We start from the raw sequence: 19,146 nt of genomic DNA, 5'->3' as shown, positions 1-19,146 counted from the left end.
CTTGACAAACATTTCTGAGAACACAGAGTGACGACAGACAGAGAGAGGAGGCTGTATCAGACCTGAAGTATTGCATTTAATATATTAATAATTGGCCAAGAAAAATACAGATATCAACAATCTGGAAAATGTCAAATATCAGCCAAAATAATCAGTCAGGCCAATAATCCGTCAGTCTCAACTGAAAAACTATGATGAGTAATGACTTAAGATGATTAATATGGATCTTAGTGAGTTATAAAAGTGACAATAGTAAAATATTTAGAAAACAAAGACAAACAGCAGACATATCTACAGGAGACAAAATGATTAATCTCAGTCAATCCCACATTAACACCCGAGAGGGTTTTAATTTAATCACTCCTGTTTCTATTTGACATATTCATTCACAGTCATCATTGTTAATGAAGAAGCCTGGTTATGAACGACAGGCTCTCTGCTATGACATGCTGTTAAAACATTACTTTGAATGTTCATCAGCTCCAAATATCGGCTATCTGCCAGTAACTGGCATTGGTATCGGCCCTGGAAAAACCATATCGGTTCATCCCCAGTAAGAACACACATTCACAAGCCAAGTGACCCACGATTGCCCTTGAAAGAAGAAAAAATGGAATTTGGAGGAGGGAAATATGTAAAAAACTTGCGTGATGTGCTTATGTTCCATCTGGAATAATATGAGAACCTACAGGGTAAGAAGAGCAGCAGGATCAGCATGAGTGCTGCACAGTATACCACTGTGTTGTGCTGCTCAAGAGCCTGACAAGGAGTCTGTATGGAACACAAAGAAGCTGCCATGGTGCACGGGGGCTGCTGGTGTTGGCATGGTACTGAGACAACGGGTCAGACCCCCATCTGGTCTCGTGCACACACACACACACACACACACACACACACACACACACACACACAAATAAACTACCAGCACAGAGGGAAGGAGAGAAATGGCTTAGTGCCAGGCAGATTGTGTAAATTTGTGTGTCTGTGTTTATGCATGGGACCAGACAGTGAGAGACAAGGTTGGCGAGCTGCCATTGTGAGATCATTCAAAAAGACAACTGATCCAAACGGGGAAAATTAGACGCATGAACGCACAGTGGCTGGGTTTACCTCTAAAAACTGAAGGAAAATTTGTAATTAATTGATTTAGGCACCAAGATAAGCGGCTGTAAAGAAGATGGAGCTTTGTGTGTGTTCATTATTGTACATTCAGTTTATAATATATGTTGAATTTCTAAAGCAGACCTCATTGTGTTTCAAAGAACATATTGTAAAACCCTTTCAAATGTATGACAGAGCTGAAGGAGTCTAATTAGTCATACCTGGAGAAGGTACTTGATCTTTTGAAGTAGCAAGAAGATCGAGAGATAGAAAAAAAGGAGACGAATAATAACAGTAAAATGGAGAAAGGGAAAGTGCGTCAAGTGGAACATAATATGATAGCACTGGACACCAATTACACACTTTGAGACACAGTGCAGGAAAATAAATTATCTTCATTATTGCCAAACCTTTCAACTACATCATGATTTCGGATGTACGGGTTAAAAGAAGACAAGAGACCAAATTTAAATACAACTTTCTCAGTAATAGCAGTTCTCATCCACTCGCGGTTGTGGCTTAAGTGCACACATGCAGATCTCTTTGTTCTTCTTCCTATTAGATAAACTGCATCATGAGAAACAAACTGAAAAGCACACTAGCAAAAATGGAACCTGGTGTCTTGCGTGCTATTATTCACCCAGCTATTCGCCATGTGAGGTTTAGACAAACTTACCTTTAAAGTTGATGAATAATAAAGTGGATTTCAAACAGAAGTGAGGCTACTGTATGCAGCACAACAGTAAGACAACAATGACTCCCATCAAAGCCACCCCTATTCCTCTGATGTGACCCTGTGGGGCGGAGAGCATCGTCACACAAGCATGACTTATCAAAAGGAGTTTCAGCGTCGCCGTGCTCATTTCTCAACCCACTCGTTTTCCTTCGCCTGACAAATCCACTTGTTTGCAACATTAAATAGAATTTCTTCACTTTGAACTTTGAAAACCGGGGAGTTTAAACACAGTCTTCAATTTGGGCAACACCCCACCAGAAGTGTGTGGTGCGTGTGAGCATGCACGCAAGTAACGTGTGCAGACTCCCAGGGCGACGGGCTCTTTTATGTGGAGGGCACAGACTTTTTTTTATATGACAAAATGACATGACCTTGCCCACTTTTATGTGTCCAAGTGCACTTTAACAACCTGCTTCATTTAATAAATCTTCAAGAACACAATTACAGCAGTCTTGTTGACATCATGCGGGGAACCATTAGACACCTCCCGCAATCACCAGTGCATCTCATTTGCATTTCTGTGACTCGTAAACCCAAAGGACATCAGCAAATGCAATAACTGTGCAAGCTTATGAGGATTTTTAACTAAATATAATCAAAGCAAACAACACACAGGCTGGTGACCTTTAAATGCTGTTGCCAGGTCCAAAAACTTATAAAAACCTACATAAAATCAGGTCGCAGTGATGAAAACTTCAAAACAACATACTGTATAATAATGAGGCTAATATTATTAATACCATAACCCTCAGAGCCTGAAACCCACCAGTGGGTTTTAAACACATGCTATACTTTCTTATTTTTTTAAATGCCAAAATGACACCATTAATCAGCTGCAGAGAGAGAATCATTAGGCTTAATCACTTTCCTACAGTCTACTCATCTGTGAGATGCCATTCTATCGGAAAACATAACCAAGTCTCAGGTTAAACTCGTGATATTTCGGCAAAATCACTTATCAAAGAATTTTGTGCAAAAAAAAAACAAACACTTGCCCTGAGCTAATTCTTCAAAAAAAATAAATCTGTGCTTTTTGAGGCATTTGTGAAGTGATTAATGACTCAGTTGAGGCCAATAGTCACTTGACAAAAATTCTAGCTTTTTGGGGCTGAGCTGGGTTGAACTGCAGGCAGTGTTTCCACAGAGCAGATAGGAGGAAACAAATTTGTTGGAAACAAATAAAAATATAAGACCCTATATATTCATAGCATGCAGAGCCACCACAGGAAAAATGTACAAGTCAATTTCTGGATTTAACAATGTTTTGTTCAAATTAATGTTTCTGGGGGGGGGGTTTGTACTTTTTTGATGATTTATAGCATGATAACTTCATCATACTATGAAAAAGAGACTGTTTAATCCTCTCTACTTTTAGCCATGGTTGTGCTGTTTTAATCGAGGTTCAGGCCCACAGTGAGGAAAAATATGACAGAAGCAAATAAAAAAAAACACTCAGAAACTGCTCCATCAGAAAGAGTCAAAATAATGCAGCACAATGTCACATCTCAGTGCCTGGTAGTGCACTAGCAGTGGATGATATTACATGGTGATACTGGGATTCAGAGGATTAAAAAGCAATGCATTTTCCATCATTATTTCTTTAAATTAGTGTGCATTGTGTTCTCTACAGTCTCTACCTGAGTGGTCGATTCTCCCGTCCATCATAGATGTGAAAGAAGACTTCTAGCTCCTCCCCGAGGTTGGCGCTCATCAGACTCTTCACATGGACGAACAAATGGTGGGTGCTCGCGGGCGCCGGGGTCTCCTTCTTACGATGCCGATGTTCCATCTGTGGGGGAAGAGGAGAAAAAAAAAATCAGCACAGATTGATCCTCTGAAAAGGAGACTCCTTACATATCAACTTTGCAAGTGCAAAAATTTTAATAAATCGTAAAACACGTGAAAACAAATGCTGCTTTAATACAGGATTCAAGATGTGGATTTAGGAAGGTTTAAATAACAGCAAAATCCATAAGCTCTAAATCCTGAAAGATCCTCAAAATGCAGGATCAAAGCTTATCAAATACAGTTAATACTGGGGGGAAAAAAACAACATGTGGTTACACTTCTTTAAATACTGGCCAATCACAGTACAGAGCTGCTGTATTTAGTGTTGAGTTTCTAAGATAAGTAATATCCCTCTGAGACATCTCACTATGGGGGGAATCACTGCTGCAGATTTGCATATATATTTGAGGACTGAAAAAATAGGCCCCGACAGAGTTTGTTGATATAGATCATATTAATATGGCGTGCAATATTGCAGACAGCACCAGAGGCTAAAATGTGAGAGTTCGAGCTGCATTGTCTGACTGTTTCTTTGTGGCAGCGGTGATGCCGAGAAAGCAAATGGGGCGTTGCATGTACATATCACAGTAAAAGGGCTTTCACAGAAAATAGACTATTGCCTCTTTACTTGGGAAAACACATTTAACATCTTATATCACCTCAAACTAGTTTAAAAGCAACAAACATATCATCCACTTATCTTCAAGAAGGCTAATTATTTTCTCGAGAATTAATAGTGTTTTCATTTGCATCCCTTTGCTTAATCTTAGAAACAGGAATGCAAACACTGAGATTCACGCTGAATGTAAAGCAAGCAAAGAAATAGTCGCAGTACTGCAGCAGGCTGTCACATCTCAGTACCTGCTACTGCACTAGCAGCTGATGATATTACATGATGATATTATATTGAGTCAGTTCGTATCAAAAAGATCAAAAAGGCCTACTCAGACACAGTGGCGTAGCACTGAAAATGCCATCCAGATCAACATGGACATTATATGTCTGTTTAATATGAGGTTCATCCTAATCTGCTGTCAACATCCACAAATACAAGACACACAAACACACACATATACACAATGCACCAGATGGCCCGTAGAGTCATTGCCAAATTTTGCCTCACGTCCATTTCTGGAGTAAAACATTAAAAATAAATAAATAAATAGTGAGTCGGGAGGATGAGGAATGAGGGGAAGGAGAGGGATAAAGAAAATGTAAAAATGCTATGCTAAAATGCTAAAAAAAAAATGCTAAAATGTAAGACTCATGATGAGAAAACGGAAACCACGCTCATATATTGTAAATACTATATGTAATATGTAGCTGGAAGCAGCAGCAAGTTAGCAAAACAAGTGGAAAAAGCTGCACTGGTTGCCTTCTTAGAAGAACTTTTGTAGTCTTCATGCTGAGCTAAGCTATACTAACAAGCTACACACTCCTGCTACACATTTGCTGCAGACATAGTGCTATTAGTCTATTCTATTTCCTAAAATCTTCAATTCTGTGATGGAAAATCCAAAGTTTCATCATTACATTTGATGTCAAAAGAACTTCATTGATATTTTATCTTTTGAGAGCATAAGTTTGAACAAGATTTTGTGATTATTGTGGGCAAAATTTACTGACTGCAGCGGCTTTTCTAAAATAGGTCAATCAATTTCTTAGTTATAACAAAGAAAACTATGATCTTTTAATGGAGCTTCTTGGTTTCCACAAACACTTTATGCTGGTTTACAAAACAACCTGGGGGAAATGCATTCTGAAAAACGATAATCAATACACAGATAAGTTGGGCAATTATGATCGGGAGGATTAATATTGACTTAATGTCAATTACACAGCTTTTTTGAAAGGATTATTGAGAGCAATTGCTGTAACCACAAGACCACGAATTAGTCATGGCAATATATAATGTCACAAAATCAAGCATGGAAGACAAATAATCTAGTCTGGATGTTGTCTAAATATTGTATCAAACTGGTTCTTTCTTACTTTTCACAGCAATTATGCTGCCTAAATATAACTATGAAGGCACTGATGTTGCAGTTTACTTCAACACACCTAAAAATGCCTCACCAAGCAACAATAATATTGCTTTGACTAAACATAAAGGCAACAAAATCTTAACCTGCGGTGCCTCAGAGATGGTTTAAGACTCTAAAAGTTGATTTACAAGCTATTGTGTAAACAGTGAGGGTAAGAAATCAAACACAAATGATAAGCTCAGGCTGTGATATAAATATAAATCTATGCAAAAACCACCGATGTGTACATGGTGTTACACTTAAACGTGTTCAAAAATTACACCACAAATCATTTTAAAATTGAGATATGTGTCAAAGTGATGAATATGTTTTGCCCTCACTCCTCTGCACTATAGTATCTGAGTTCCCAGAAGAAAACAAACCCGAGAACGATCTAACAACAAGGCACAATGTTTTGTTTTTTCTCAACCAGATCAGTGTTTCTATACACAGCAGGGTTTTGACGCAGAATGACTAGGTCTGGGGAAGGCCTAATTTATGCTGTGGGACTTTATTACGAGGTTATTTTCAGCGTGTCATTTAAGCTGCCCGGCGGGAACAGTGTGTGGTTACATGACAGCTTCAGCATGACTAGACACAAAGGGTAGACATGACAGGCTGGCAGCCCTACTGGCAACACATAATGCTGTAGGCAACAAGCAGAGGCCTGGAGATAGCCGACCAGAGAGGGGACATGACCATGTGTGTGCTTGGCCAACCGTCTTATTATTGTTCACTCAGTAATCTTTTCCCCAAACAGCATGAGGACTGGAGCGACTGTCGGACCACGAGGAGCTTCAAAAAGGAGCGACGGGTCAAACTGAGGCCGCAGAGGAACTTCTAAATCCTCCCGCCATTGCTCACTTCTACTTGATTATTTAAGCCTCCTTTATCCCACTTTCTAAGCTTGTGGGAAGAAGACCTGTGGATGTGTGTGAAGGCTTTCAAGCATTAGTGCATCTCTTTAGTGATAAACGAAGCCACTGAGGGTATTTTACTACCACATGTCCAGGGCCAGGCCCGAGCTATCTATCACCGTCGTCTGATCTGCCACTGTTAATGAATTCATCGCTGGGAGATCTAAACTCTGGTCTGCTCGGCACTGAACTCAAGTCTCAGAGGAAAAAACGGGAAGTCTGAAGCTGATTGCCTTTGCTCTACAGACAGCTATCCCAAATGAATAGACTTTGCATGAGAGTTTCTTACTTTAAAGCTGTTATCAAATGCTTCAGCAAGTGTTTGTTATTGTTAGTAAAGTCAAATGTGCCCAATAAAAAAAAACGGCACTTTGATCTCCACAAATGATCTTCTTAATGACTCCAATGGACTGCACACAATAGGCAGAGCTGCAGTGATGAACTGATTATTCAATCGTAAGAAAACCATTGTTGTTACATACTGAATATTGGATCCCAACTGAGAAAACAGTTACTCATACTCACACAGGGTGTCCATAAAGACTTTATGGACACCCTGTACATTGCTTTCAGTGCGTATCTTGTTCAATATGGGCACATATTAAAGTTGTCTTTTAGAGAACATAATACAGCTTTGGGTAATGAACTCCACTGTTGACTCTACTGCTTACAGTAGTATCAGCAGTACATGTAGCAGAGTATGTATCACAGCTGAGCAGATGGTGGCCAGGAGTCAAGCTTCGTCTTCAGGATAAGCAGTTTGTGAAATACATTGCTCTAACATATATACCAACAATATCGGCCAATATTTCAATATCAGAATTTCTTACTCCCCAAAATCAGTGTCTCTATATACATTTACATAATAGAGCCAAACTGATACATAGACTGGCTGGCATTATTGGCCAACATTGACATAAAAACTTTGTTTTACAGATCATAATAAAAAAAAAAACAACAGAATGGCTTCAACTCCATTGTATATAGTTCTATCAGCAGCACATGTAGCAGAGCACATATCAAAGCCGAGCAGATGGTGTGGAGTCCAGCTTGGTGTTCATAATACGCTGAGAAGTACTTTGGAAAATACATTTCAGGAAAGTTAATAAACAACCTCATCATTTTCCCTGTTTAAAATGACTGAAACATATAGTCAAATAATACTGGGTGAAATAATGACATTGGACTATTCATATCAATAGTTCCAACAGCAACACAAGATTCATCAAGTCCAGTTACAGTTTTACCACAGAAAAATGTTCATCGAGAAGTGAAGTTTTTTTGAAAAATGTGCCTATTTTGATTCATTTTTAAGCCAAATAACCCAAACAAATGTTGGTTTAAATGCGAGAATCTACTTTTGTATATGACACAAAACCGCATTTATTTTCTTCCTGTTGTAAGAGCTGCGAATCAATAAATCTATATGTTAATGCCTAATAAAAATGACCATTAGCGTACATGTATCTATATTATTCAATTGTCTTCCCTTTATCCTTTTTTATGTCCTCTTTATTCTCACTGGGTAGATATCACATAATTCCTTGACAGAGTGCAGCTACATTTTCCCACAGTAACACCCCACTGCCATTTCAACACACACACACACACACATACACATACACATACACACACACACACACACGTTTGTTTTTCTATACCGGTGGGGACTTACCATTGACTCCCATTCATATCTAACTCCTAACCCTTACCCTAACCCTAACCTTAACCATCACCAAATCAATGCCTAACCCTAAACAAACGTTTCTGCACTTTTACATTTTTTATTAACAACAATATGGCCAAGAAAACGGTGTTGCCACCCGTGGGGACCTCATTTTAGGTCCCCACCATAAGACAAGTCCCCACCTTTATAGCAAATAGTCAGGTCAAAGTCCCCACCGGTATAGCAGAAACAAGTGTACACACACGTACACACACACACACACACACACACACACACACACGTACACACACACGTACACACACACGTACACACACACACACACACACACACACACACACACACACACACACACAAACACACACCAGGTAATCCCCATCTCAATTTAATTAAGCCACACCACAGCGGTACGGCACAAGACAGAGGAAAGAAAGGAGCTGTTCTCATAACACAAGATCTCACTGAAAAATAATTGATGTAATTTGGGCTCGCTGAAACGGTGCGTTGTGTCTTCTTGCATGCGGCTCTTGTGTGTTTTTGTATGCGGATGACAGCGCTGAATGCCTGTCCCTTTATCTTGTCCTGGTATAGAGGAATTGCAGTCATTTGCTCATTTTGTACGCCATTTAATAGAGGTGCATTAAGCTTTCTTCCTGCGATGCCTGCTTTTGTTTTGACTAACAAAAAAGAAACAGATGGATTAAGAGCTTCAATTACCCCTGTGAAGGGAAAGCCGACACACTGCGGGTGTGCATGTGTGTGTCACAATCCTCCCTACACTGTACCAGGGCAGAGAAGTGGTTGCCACGGTAACAGCGGCTGGGGCTTGGAGAAAGCGGGAAGGGGAAGCAGGGAGCAAACAGTAGGGAAAGGAAGGGAAGAAATAAGGAGGCAGATGGAAGAGGGAGAATGTAGTCCTTCAACTCGACTACATGTGAGGAAAAACACTGATATCACTGGTGTATTGGGTGGATAACACCAAATTTGATTTGCCAACTGCCGCTTCCAAGGACAAGAGCGGACTTTCAATTACAATATTTATGCCAACACGAAGACACGAGTCAAGTTCTTAGAGAAAATGGAAATGTGAACATCTACAATTCAGAAACAGCCCAGTAAAGAGAGTAAAGAGTGAACCATCGAGTCGTACCAATGAAAAGCTAAAAAAACAGTTCACCGTCATAGAAATTCTTTACAAGAGCCTGATCACAAAAGTATCCATTATCTAAGATTTTTACTGTTTTCTGAACCATAAATTGTCATCTTTAAGTATTTCTACTTATTACTCTAGTGGAAGGTCAAATGCACCTATGTGAAGGAAACTGTACAATGCGATTTTTTTTCTGCCAGTTTATGCAGTTTTTCACATTACAGGGATAGCTGAAATTGATCAAATCTTAAGTACTCACTGTTATAACATCTTTTCACTGTATGTAATAGGTGGCATGTCTTCTATAAAGCCGCAGAAGCTAGACACTGCTGCAAATCTGTAGCTGTGAAATGCATTTTCAAAACACAGTCAGACCGTTCTCCATAGCACCGTGTGAGCACTGGAGAATGGTCCGGCTGCACCCAGTGTTATTCTGCTGTAGGGAGAAGAAACCCTCTGGCTTGGTGTTCGTTTTAAGAACACAACGTGGAGATCTTTGAGTCCGCTTACCAGTCTGTAAAGCTCTGTGACGCTGATTTCATCCGGGTCCACCATGCTGAACTCTCGCCTCGGGACCAGGTCCAGGCCAAGTTGTCTGAAACGCATTGAAGAAGTGAATTACATACAGATAAGGCTTCCATGTCAGGTCTGAGCAAAAATAAACCATATAGACGGACAAGTTCTCACAAACAAGAGATGTCAGAGTACCTGTCAGCCTTCAGACTAAACTGAAGAGGCTGTCTGCTTTATTGAAGAACATAAGAAAGAAAACACCATGTCCCTACAGCTGCTGCTCCTGCTGTCCTCTTTATCCTTCCCCTCTATCCTTTAACCCTCTCTGTTCTTATTCTTATCCACAAACACCTCTATCCTCCCTTTCTTCTAGGTTAGTCATCTCAGCGGGCCAAAACAGGCACACCAGAGTGTGTCTACTTCTCAGCAATAAAAGAGACGAGCCTGGTCAACCATGCAACAGCCCACACCGAGGGACCCTCCAACCACCTCCTCACTAAGTATGGATGTGTGTTCAAGCAGGGCCCACAGCAGGGAAATGAAAGAGAGTGAAGGGTGAGGACAGACTAGAAGAGAGAGCGACACAAGTTCTAAGGATTTTTTTTTCTCGTTTCACCCCGACGGCATGGAGAGAGGAAAGAAAGAGGCAAGCGGGAGGAAAGGATGGAGAGGGTTTCTTGATTTGAGAGAGGAGTTTGCCTGCAGGGAATGAAGGTGACAACAAAAGACAGAGGAGAGAAGAAGAGTCAGAGAGAGAGGAGAGGAAGTGAAGACAAGTTGGAGAGCTGCAGGAAGCCGACGAAAAGAAGCTGAGAAAGAAATGTGAAATGAGACGTGATTATTTTTAGTTCTGTTTGCTTCACACATTAGTTAGCCAAACCACAAATATTGGAGGAACTGATTTGTTTTAAGACCCAACTGGTGGATTTATAGGTTTTACTTTGGCTCATTAAGAACAAATCTGACTTATATTATTGATGGTAATTTCCCAAAGTGTGGTAAGTTTTTAGATCGATTACCTTCCTGACAGGTGTAGTGAAAAATACTTTTAGACTTTAAACTCTCAGCAGGTTATCCCTCACAGTGAACGTAAAGTTTGATTTATAGAACTCATTAATTCTGCAGAAGTTATACTGCTATAGTATAATGTGGTTATGCAGCTGTGAGCAGGGATTGGCAACAATTCAAATAGTTTCAACGAAACAGACACATCCAAGATTTTAAGGAGGAAGTGTCCAGCAAAGCATTTTCTTCTTCCCCTTCTTCATTTTTATTAAATGTAACATGTTTGATCTAATGGATATCGAGAATTTCCCCAAGAAGATGAATAAAGTCCGTCTGTCTGTCCAAATATTAACCAACACCTGAACTACAATGGAGAAGAAGCTCATACTGCTCGTCTCTGAGTAGCAATGTCTAACCCAAACAACATCCCTGGACTATCACAATATTGATATGAAAAATAACACTTGGAGGACCATTTTGCTCAAATGGGCCTATCAGGCAATCAGCTCGAGTCAGCAAGTTGATCGGTAATTACAACACATCACTTATGTGGAGATTTGGCATTATAACAACTTGAACATCTCAGCTGCACCTGCAAAAACTTTCAATTGTTCCCAGCTGGACATTTTGTAGAAGAGCGCCTGGCATTTTCAGCAGGCAAAGAAATGCTTTTGTGGACACACCCCCTTAAAGTCAGTGGCTGAAAAGCATTTCTGTTTCATTGGGAAATCGCACACATGTAACCACACAGTTACAGATTCTAAATTCGCAGGAACTAGCACGGTCTAATACACCAGATCTAAATCAGCACAATATTATAAAACGGATTGGATATTGGCCAAATATTACATGATTGATCCACTCTAAATATAGTTAGAAATCAATATATACACAGTTTATATGTATAGCCGTTCATGCCATACAATTCAGGGTCACTGCTATCAGTCGCATTCATTCAGTTACAGTGCTGAGAAAAAGTACGATTGATTAGCATTGCCCAGTGTCAATCCCCAGCCCCTCCACATGCCATAAAGTGCCTTAGCTCCTGCTTTGTGCTTTACAGGTACAGACTATTTACCAAATGTGGAAAAAGAGAAGACCGCATTGGGTCAGTGTATCCCTACCAAAGAACTTAACTCTTGTTTGCTTCTCTTTCTATCAAACGTCAACATCAGTAATGACTTAAAAAATGATGTAATTGCCTTCTCAACCACTGGTGCAGGTTGTAACAACAGATTCAGGTTGTCATCTGTAATTTGCTGTTGACTCTTGTTGTAATTAACAGATTCATGAAACAGGCACGGGCAGGAATCAAGACTGACACCTCCAAAGTGCACCTCCAGAGTCCATAACCAGTTTGAAAAAGCAACCATCTCCTTCTCTTAGATTTTTGTGTCTCCAGTAACCACACATAAGGTATAAAAGTGTCCAAAAAAGTGCGATAATGAATAACGGAAGACATTAATAGGCAAATAATGGAAGTAAGTCTTAAATCATCAAAAAGCGAATGGTCCCGGTTCACATCTACAATACCACCTCCCGCTAATCATTACCAAAAAAAAGCCGACAGACTGTTCTTTGTGATGGATTGGTTTCAAGCAAGCCTCAAGTTCCTGAAATTTGAATTCTATACAGCAGCGTAAAATGAAGGGAGAGAAAATCAATCCGAGAATGTGTAGTACACAAGTGGATCTGTGGTAGAAGAAAAGTTTAAGTGATGAATTATTAATCAGATGAAAAACAAACATCAATACGGTTCTTGTGTGTTAAAAGTCTGCCTGAAGCTAGATATGTGAACCGAGAGGTCCTCTCCCTCTCGGCCCTTCTTCTACTCACTCGTTGCCCCAGTCCAATCTCGCCGTGATGTGCTGCTTGACGTCCCTCATGCGGTCGTGAGTGAGGTGGCCCACCAGCACCTGCCTCCTCAGGTCCAAGATTTCATTCATCACATGCCAAAGACGATGGAACAAATCTCCCTCGTTCTTCTGTTGGTGGAGGAAACAAAGAGAGGAGGGGAAAAAATGAGATTCAATCAAAGGCGATGAATGAAAGGGAAATTGACAAGAAGGGGAAGACAGAATGAGGATGACAGAAGGGAAGGCACAGATAAGAAGATGAAAACATACAGTTGCATCAACACTGACTCCCTAAAAAAAAAAAAACATAAGTGAAAACATGAAAAGCGACATAGCGCACATTAGAGAACCAAATCGACACTGAGAGGAAGAGGGCGACCCGGAGAGAGGAGTAGACAGAGGGGCTTAAAATGGATTTGTGCAAATTAGCTTCAGTGTCCTGCTGCTTTTTGCCGCAAATTTATGCACTTTGATCTCCAAGTATTCATCAGCTCAATTTAATCAGCACCCCAGATAGCTTAATAGGCCACAAACACAATCAATCCAGCTAATGCATGTGTATAGAAAAGCTTTTGACTGTTTGCGGCTTTGGAATTACCAAATAAACTCGCTGAATGAGAAACCTAAAAAAAAACAAAAAAAACAGCCGGCTTCGCTTAAGGAGCTGTGACATTTAAATCAACGAAAAGTGTGTGTGTGTTTGTGTGGCTGTGTTTAGAAATTCTTACCACATAGAGCTGTTTCCACATGGCACCCCAGTCTCTCAGAGTTGACGTCATCTCTGTGATGACGGAGTCTTCGACGGGGATGACGGTCTCAAATTGCCTGCAAACACATGAATGAGAATCAGACAACCTGCGCACACAGACATGGAAGCAGACGACAACAACAACACGTGACGCCACTCACCCTTTGTTCTTGACATGGGCATTCTTCAAGTGGATGTAGCTGGATGGAAAGATCCCCTTTGGGCGGAAGATTTACAGGTTAATGAGAACGCTCCCTGAGTCATTTGCTTGCAGTGTAATTGGCATGAAACAGTTGTGAAAATGATGCATGTAATCGATACAGAGATGCTAAAAGGAGATTGGAGGGAGATAGGGGAGCAGGAAGAGATAAAAGCAAGCAGCAATGGGATTTAGCAGACAAAAAAAAAAGATGTGCCCACAGTGTTTGATGCAATTGGATGTTGCTCCCTATTGACTTAAAGAGATCAAAGCAGAACTTAAATTGAAGCATCTGAAGATAAGTGCAACACAAACACCTAACTCCTCACATGGCTTATGTGATTGTATATTCTCTATTCTGTATATTATATATACTCGTGGGATTTTTATCTTTTGTGCATGGGATTCAAGAGTTTTTTATTTGTCCCAGTGAAATGCAAAGTGACTCTTCTCAAGGCTGTGCAATAACAGCAAGACGACGTTATACTGTAAAAGGGACAAATCTTTAAAAAAAAAAAATCTTCCCCACTGCCATCACCCTGATAAACAGCTGAGCCATTCCTACACACCTGTACAATAGGCAGCATTCCAATGGACATGTACAGTGTGTTTTTTGCACCATGAACAGCATTCTCTACTTTTTGAACTGCATCGTGCAATTATCATTTGCACTACCGTGTCAATAGCAGTTATTTTTGCACTACCGTGTTTACATAGTTCTTTCAAGCTGTAAATTTCTGTATATATTGTGTTATATTGAATTTATTACTACTATTTTTATTTTCCTCTCTGTTCCTCTTTCTATATTTTCTTCATTTTTTATTCTCTTCCATATTCCTAAGGTGACACCAACAGCCAAAACCAAATTCCTTGTATGTTGTGTGCGTACTTGGCCATTAAAGCTGATTCTGGAAAAAAAAACTGCAGAAAATTTGAAAAAAGTCACAATTTTTTCAAAATGTCATAAATACTAGTAATGATTTAGTTTGGTTGGGTTCGTTTGGGGGGCTGCACAGTGGTTGGGTGTTTGGCACTACCGCCTTGCAGCTAGAAGATCCGCGGTTCACGTCCCGGCCAGGGCAAGAGATATTTCTGTGTGGATTTTGCATGTTCTCCTTGTTCATGAGTGAGTTCTCTGGCTTCCTCTTACAGTCCATAAGCATGCCAGGGTTAATTGGTAATTCTAAATTGCCTATAGGTGTGAATGTGAGCTTGTTTGTTTCTATATGTAGCCCTGTGATAGACTGGTGATCTGTCCAGGGTGTCCCCTGTCTTCACCCCAAGTCAACTGGGATAGACTCCAGCCCCCCGCGACCCCAAAGAGGATTAAGCGATGTACTGATAATGGATGGTTGGTTTGGCGCAAGGATGAGTGCTTTTGTTTTCAAACTGTAATCAGATAAAGACTTATTGGTGTCAAACGGCATCACATTTGTGAGTGCCTTCATCAATTGACATTTTGCTTTTTTTTTTTTCTATCCTCACAACGGGAGCGTAAATTTGAGATTTTCTTATTGTAGTGCGAGTATTAACAAAATTATCTAAGGACCTACCAGTGATTGGTGGCAATTAAAAGTCTTTTTAAATCTGTATTCTTCTTCACTTGATATTGTCACTCTTTCTCTATTCTGCACATACAGTATCTTTCATCCTAAAAGAGGCTTCTCTCCTCCACCGTTCTGTCGGTGCACACAGGTGTTTTCTCTTGTCTGATTAGGTCTGCCTGATTATACCTCTACTTCAGCTCAAGTTGGGTGGAGCCCTGCAGCAAAATCACATGGTTTCACCAAACCAGCAGGCATTTTGTCTTGTCATAGTCTGAGAAGCAGAGGCGTTGCTGATAACATCTGCTCCTGACAGTTGTCATCTCAGCTGGTGAAATTGCTGGTTTTGGCTAACAATGACAGGCCTGAGGGAGACTTTCCATTTGAAATCTACGCTCTGTCTACTAACATACTGTTCGAAGATGAGAATAAAGAGGGCATCTGTGTTTAATGAGGGCACAAACAAACTACAGACAAAGCAAATTAAGTTGGCTCACCTTTACATTTGGGTTCTTCAGGATGAATCCTCGGTACCATCCTGCAGAGAAAAAGCACCATTCTAATTACTAGTCACTATTAATATCACACATTTATTTTTTTATGGCCCGCAGAACAGAAGAAGCATAGAAATATGAAAAACTGTAAATTTAATAGGAGCAGAATAAGGATAGCAGAGAAGATAGATGTGCTTTGACTGCAATTTAATCAAAACGAACCCTTTCTTCCCACTTTTGCAACAAGTCCAGCAGACATTTATTTGCATTCCATCTTGCTGTCACATGAAAAGTGGACTTAATACGACCAGATGGCTAACTTCTGTCGCTGAATACTTCCACCACCAATAAGAAAGTCATTTTAGACTACATTTAATGTGACATAGCAGCACTCAAAAACACATCGTATGCTCGCAGTGACCACAAGCGAGTGACGAGAAGAAACTTGTAACACATCCACTGAGAACCCTATAAATATGACTACGACTCGTAACGAATGCAGAAACAAAGCTCAAATAGCCGTGGTTTGCATTCTCTCACACTTTTCTCACACCATTACCAGTCTGGGCTGAGGTCAAATCAGTCCGTGCTTGATGTGTTTTTTTGCAAATCCCAACACTGACAGAAACAATCTAATACAATTTACATTTACAGAGGCTTTTCAGCTGATGCTCTTTTCCAACCTGACAATTTAAGCTCATTCCACTGTTGCATCCATTGTAAGTCCCTCCAGATAAGAGCATTAGCTAAATAACTGAAATGTAAATGGAATAGATTATTCAAATCACCCATGCCGGAACATCTGCGACTTGGGTAGTGTTTTCTTCCAGATTTGTTTCATTCATACATGGTCAGGATAGTACTGAGTAATTTGTCTGGGTTGTGGAGCTCATGCTCAGTGTTTCCTAGATGAGTCACTTTTTTTTTCAGGTCAAACATTGTGACAGCTCCTTGCCATGCTATACTTCCACAGACTGGCTGTAGGGGAAGACGAGATGGAGCAGGTTGAGGAAGCGGTATTTTATGTACCGCGCAGCCAGCCTAATGTATTCGCTGCTGTCAGAAACTTAAAAGTTCAAGAAGGAGCCACTGAAGGGGCCGAGTCAAAAATCAATTACCGAGGCGGTGCGTTTACAGACAGGAGCCACATGTCAGTGCAGACACGTTCGCTCTGTAAGCTCCTGTGTTTTGAAGTGTCAACAGTATCAACATGAGGCAGAGCCATTAGTCTGTCTCCTGTGCTGTCAGCAGCCCGTCTCTCAGCCTCTTCGCTGCTGGCAGGATTTTGATTTAGTTCCACCCTTCTGGGCCAAGCATTCCGCTGGCTGTGCTATTGTCTACTTCCTTTGGGCCCTTTACCACAATATCACATCCCTCTGGCTGGCTAGCTGCACGACTGACTGGCTGCCGGTATCTCGGTTTGTGCGTTTCTGTCTCCCAGCAGGAAGTGAGTGTGTCAAGAGCACCGGAAGAGGGAGGTGTGTATGCATCGGTTGCATACGCATGGTTGCGTGTTTGTGTTTAAGTGTGCATAACAGAGTGTGAAATGTTTCCATATTGTTATAGAAATTACAGCCGGTCTATGATCGAATCGCAGAAAGAAAGATAGAAAGAAGGAGATCTAAAAAACATATTAACATACACGAGCAGAGATAGACAGCAGAGAGGAGAGAGAGTATAAGAGAGAGCAACTAAAGGAGAAAAACAGACCGAGTGTGGGCAGGAAGGCGGGAGAAGCAGCCAGTTTGTGGTGCAGGAAACAGCAGCAAAACATGAATTTCCACAGGCCTTCATCACAGACAAGACATAGCTCATTTTGTATGCGCACTGCATCTGGATGTCCCTCAAGAAAATATCAGAGAAGCTCGGGATATATAAGAAATGTTTGTCTGTGAACTCCACCTGGTGAACTTTCAGTACAAGAAACCCACATTGTTGCACAAGTTAGTCAATGCCAAGCAATGTGTCTGTATCTGGGCCTGTCGTATTCATAAATCAGTGGATAAATGTGAGTGTATTAACATGGATAAGCGTGTGTGGAGTACTCTATCAAATATTTCTGATAGATTTAACAAGAGAAGTCCGTAAATATGACAGCTATGGCGCTGATTCTTTTATCCGCCTACTGTCTAAAGCAGAAGTGTTGGTAAAATCTTTGCAAGTCTTCACCTCACTGCTCAAGCGAAGCAGTTGGTTTCCTTATATGCACTGTTCTGTTTTAATTCTATTTTTCCCCCCCTCATAGAAAGTAGCTAATTGCTAGGGTGATGCGTACGGAAGAACTGCAACGTGAGCACTGTACCTTCACATTTCTCCAGGATCTGCACCGTGTCTCCAATTTCCAGCGGGAGGCCATGCTGGACAGTCCCTCGGAAACTGGCCAGCACTGCAAGAGAAAGAGCACAAACACCCACATGAGTATTTTTTAATGTTTCAGCTCGATTATCCAGACTTGGAGAGAGGTCCTAGGACATGAGCAGCGTGATACAAAACAAAACACTTCTAAAAAATCTGGATAGAAATAAATAAATCACGAAGAGAGAGAGAGAGGAGGTGCAATCAATAATCTGAGTAGGTGAAATAAAATCAAAGCTTAGAAAATATCTCTGTATTTCTGCACCAATACACAAAACAAACTTACATAAATACATTATGAGCAACGCAGAATTTTGATTTTCTATTTTTAAGGCGAAACCTTTTACACAATGTAACCAGAGGCAGAAGAAATGACAGCTATAGCAATAATGATGCAGGGCCTTCAGCAGAGATACAACAGCGGCCATTTAATCCTGAACACAGCGGGGTCATAAATCAGTTTGCATGATGCAGCGATAGCAGGAGCAGCCTGTATTTGATTCAATCCGAGCTGTTTACTGCGGTGATTCATTGCCCACTGAGAGACGACTAGCCGGTGGACACATCCAGCTCAGGTGTTAATAATATCTCCAACACTTTCTATAGACTTACACAACCTCTTGGAAAGTGGACACAATAACAACTCACAATCGAATAGAACACGAAAATGTCAAGTTTTTATCTGTTTTCAATGTCTATGAAGACTATACATGAACAGCATGAGTAGGAGTCTAAAGTGACACACCACTGATTTTGAACATGAGGAACAGAACTCAATCTGTGAACTGATTTGAAACAGGAAGTCTGTGTTGTCAACAGTGAATGTGAAAACTGATTTTTTAAAAATGCATTATGATGAGCATAGATTTGTCTCTTTAAGGAAAGATAAGACAAAAAAAGAGATGACATTGTGTAAAAAGTGACAATAATGTCAAAAAACCACAGCATAGAGCGTTCTGATTGGATAGTGTTATACTGAAGTTACACGAATTCACCGACTACCAATAAGATGTGCATGTAATCTGCAAAACA

General features: G+C 40.5%; 1 protein-coding gene across 6 annotated transcripts in view; it reads right to left on the bottom strand.

Annotated features, from left to right (window-relative positions):
- Window positions 1–19,146, bottom strand: part of dock4b (dedicator of cytokinesis 4b) — a 139,933-nt gene that overhangs the window by 85,951 nt on the left and 34,836 nt on the right. For all 6 annotated transcript variants that reach the window (XM_051945529.1, XM_051945530.1, XM_051945539.1 and 3 more), the window contains exons 2-8: window positions 18,062–18,145; window positions 15,763–15,803; window positions 13,684–13,739; window positions 13,503–13,599; window positions 12,755–12,903; window positions 9,911–9,995; window positions 3,475–3,626 (exon numbers count right to left, since the gene is read on the bottom strand). In XM_051945529.1, coding sequence (XP_051801489.1) covers window positions 3,475–3,626; window positions 9,911–9,995; window positions 12,755–12,903; window positions 13,503–13,599; window positions 13,684–13,739; window positions 15,763–15,803; window positions 18,062–18,145 — 664 coding nt within the window. The remainder of the gene's footprint in view (window positions 1–3,474; window positions 3,627–9,910; window positions 9,996–12,754; window positions 12,904–13,502; window positions 13,600–13,683; window positions 13,740–15,762; window positions 15,804–18,061; window positions 18,146–19,146) is intronic.

This window comes from Acanthochromis polyacanthus, chromosome 1 (assembly GCF_021347895.1).
Source record: "Acanthochromis polyacanthus isolate Apoly-LR-REF ecotype Palm Island chromosome 1, KAUST_Apoly_ChrSc, whole genome shotgun sequence".
Taxonomy (NCBI): domain Eukaryota; kingdom Metazoa; phylum Chordata; class Actinopteri; family Pomacentridae; genus Acanthochromis; species Acanthochromis polyacanthus.
This window is presented reverse-complemented; position numbering and strand designations above follow the sequence as displayed.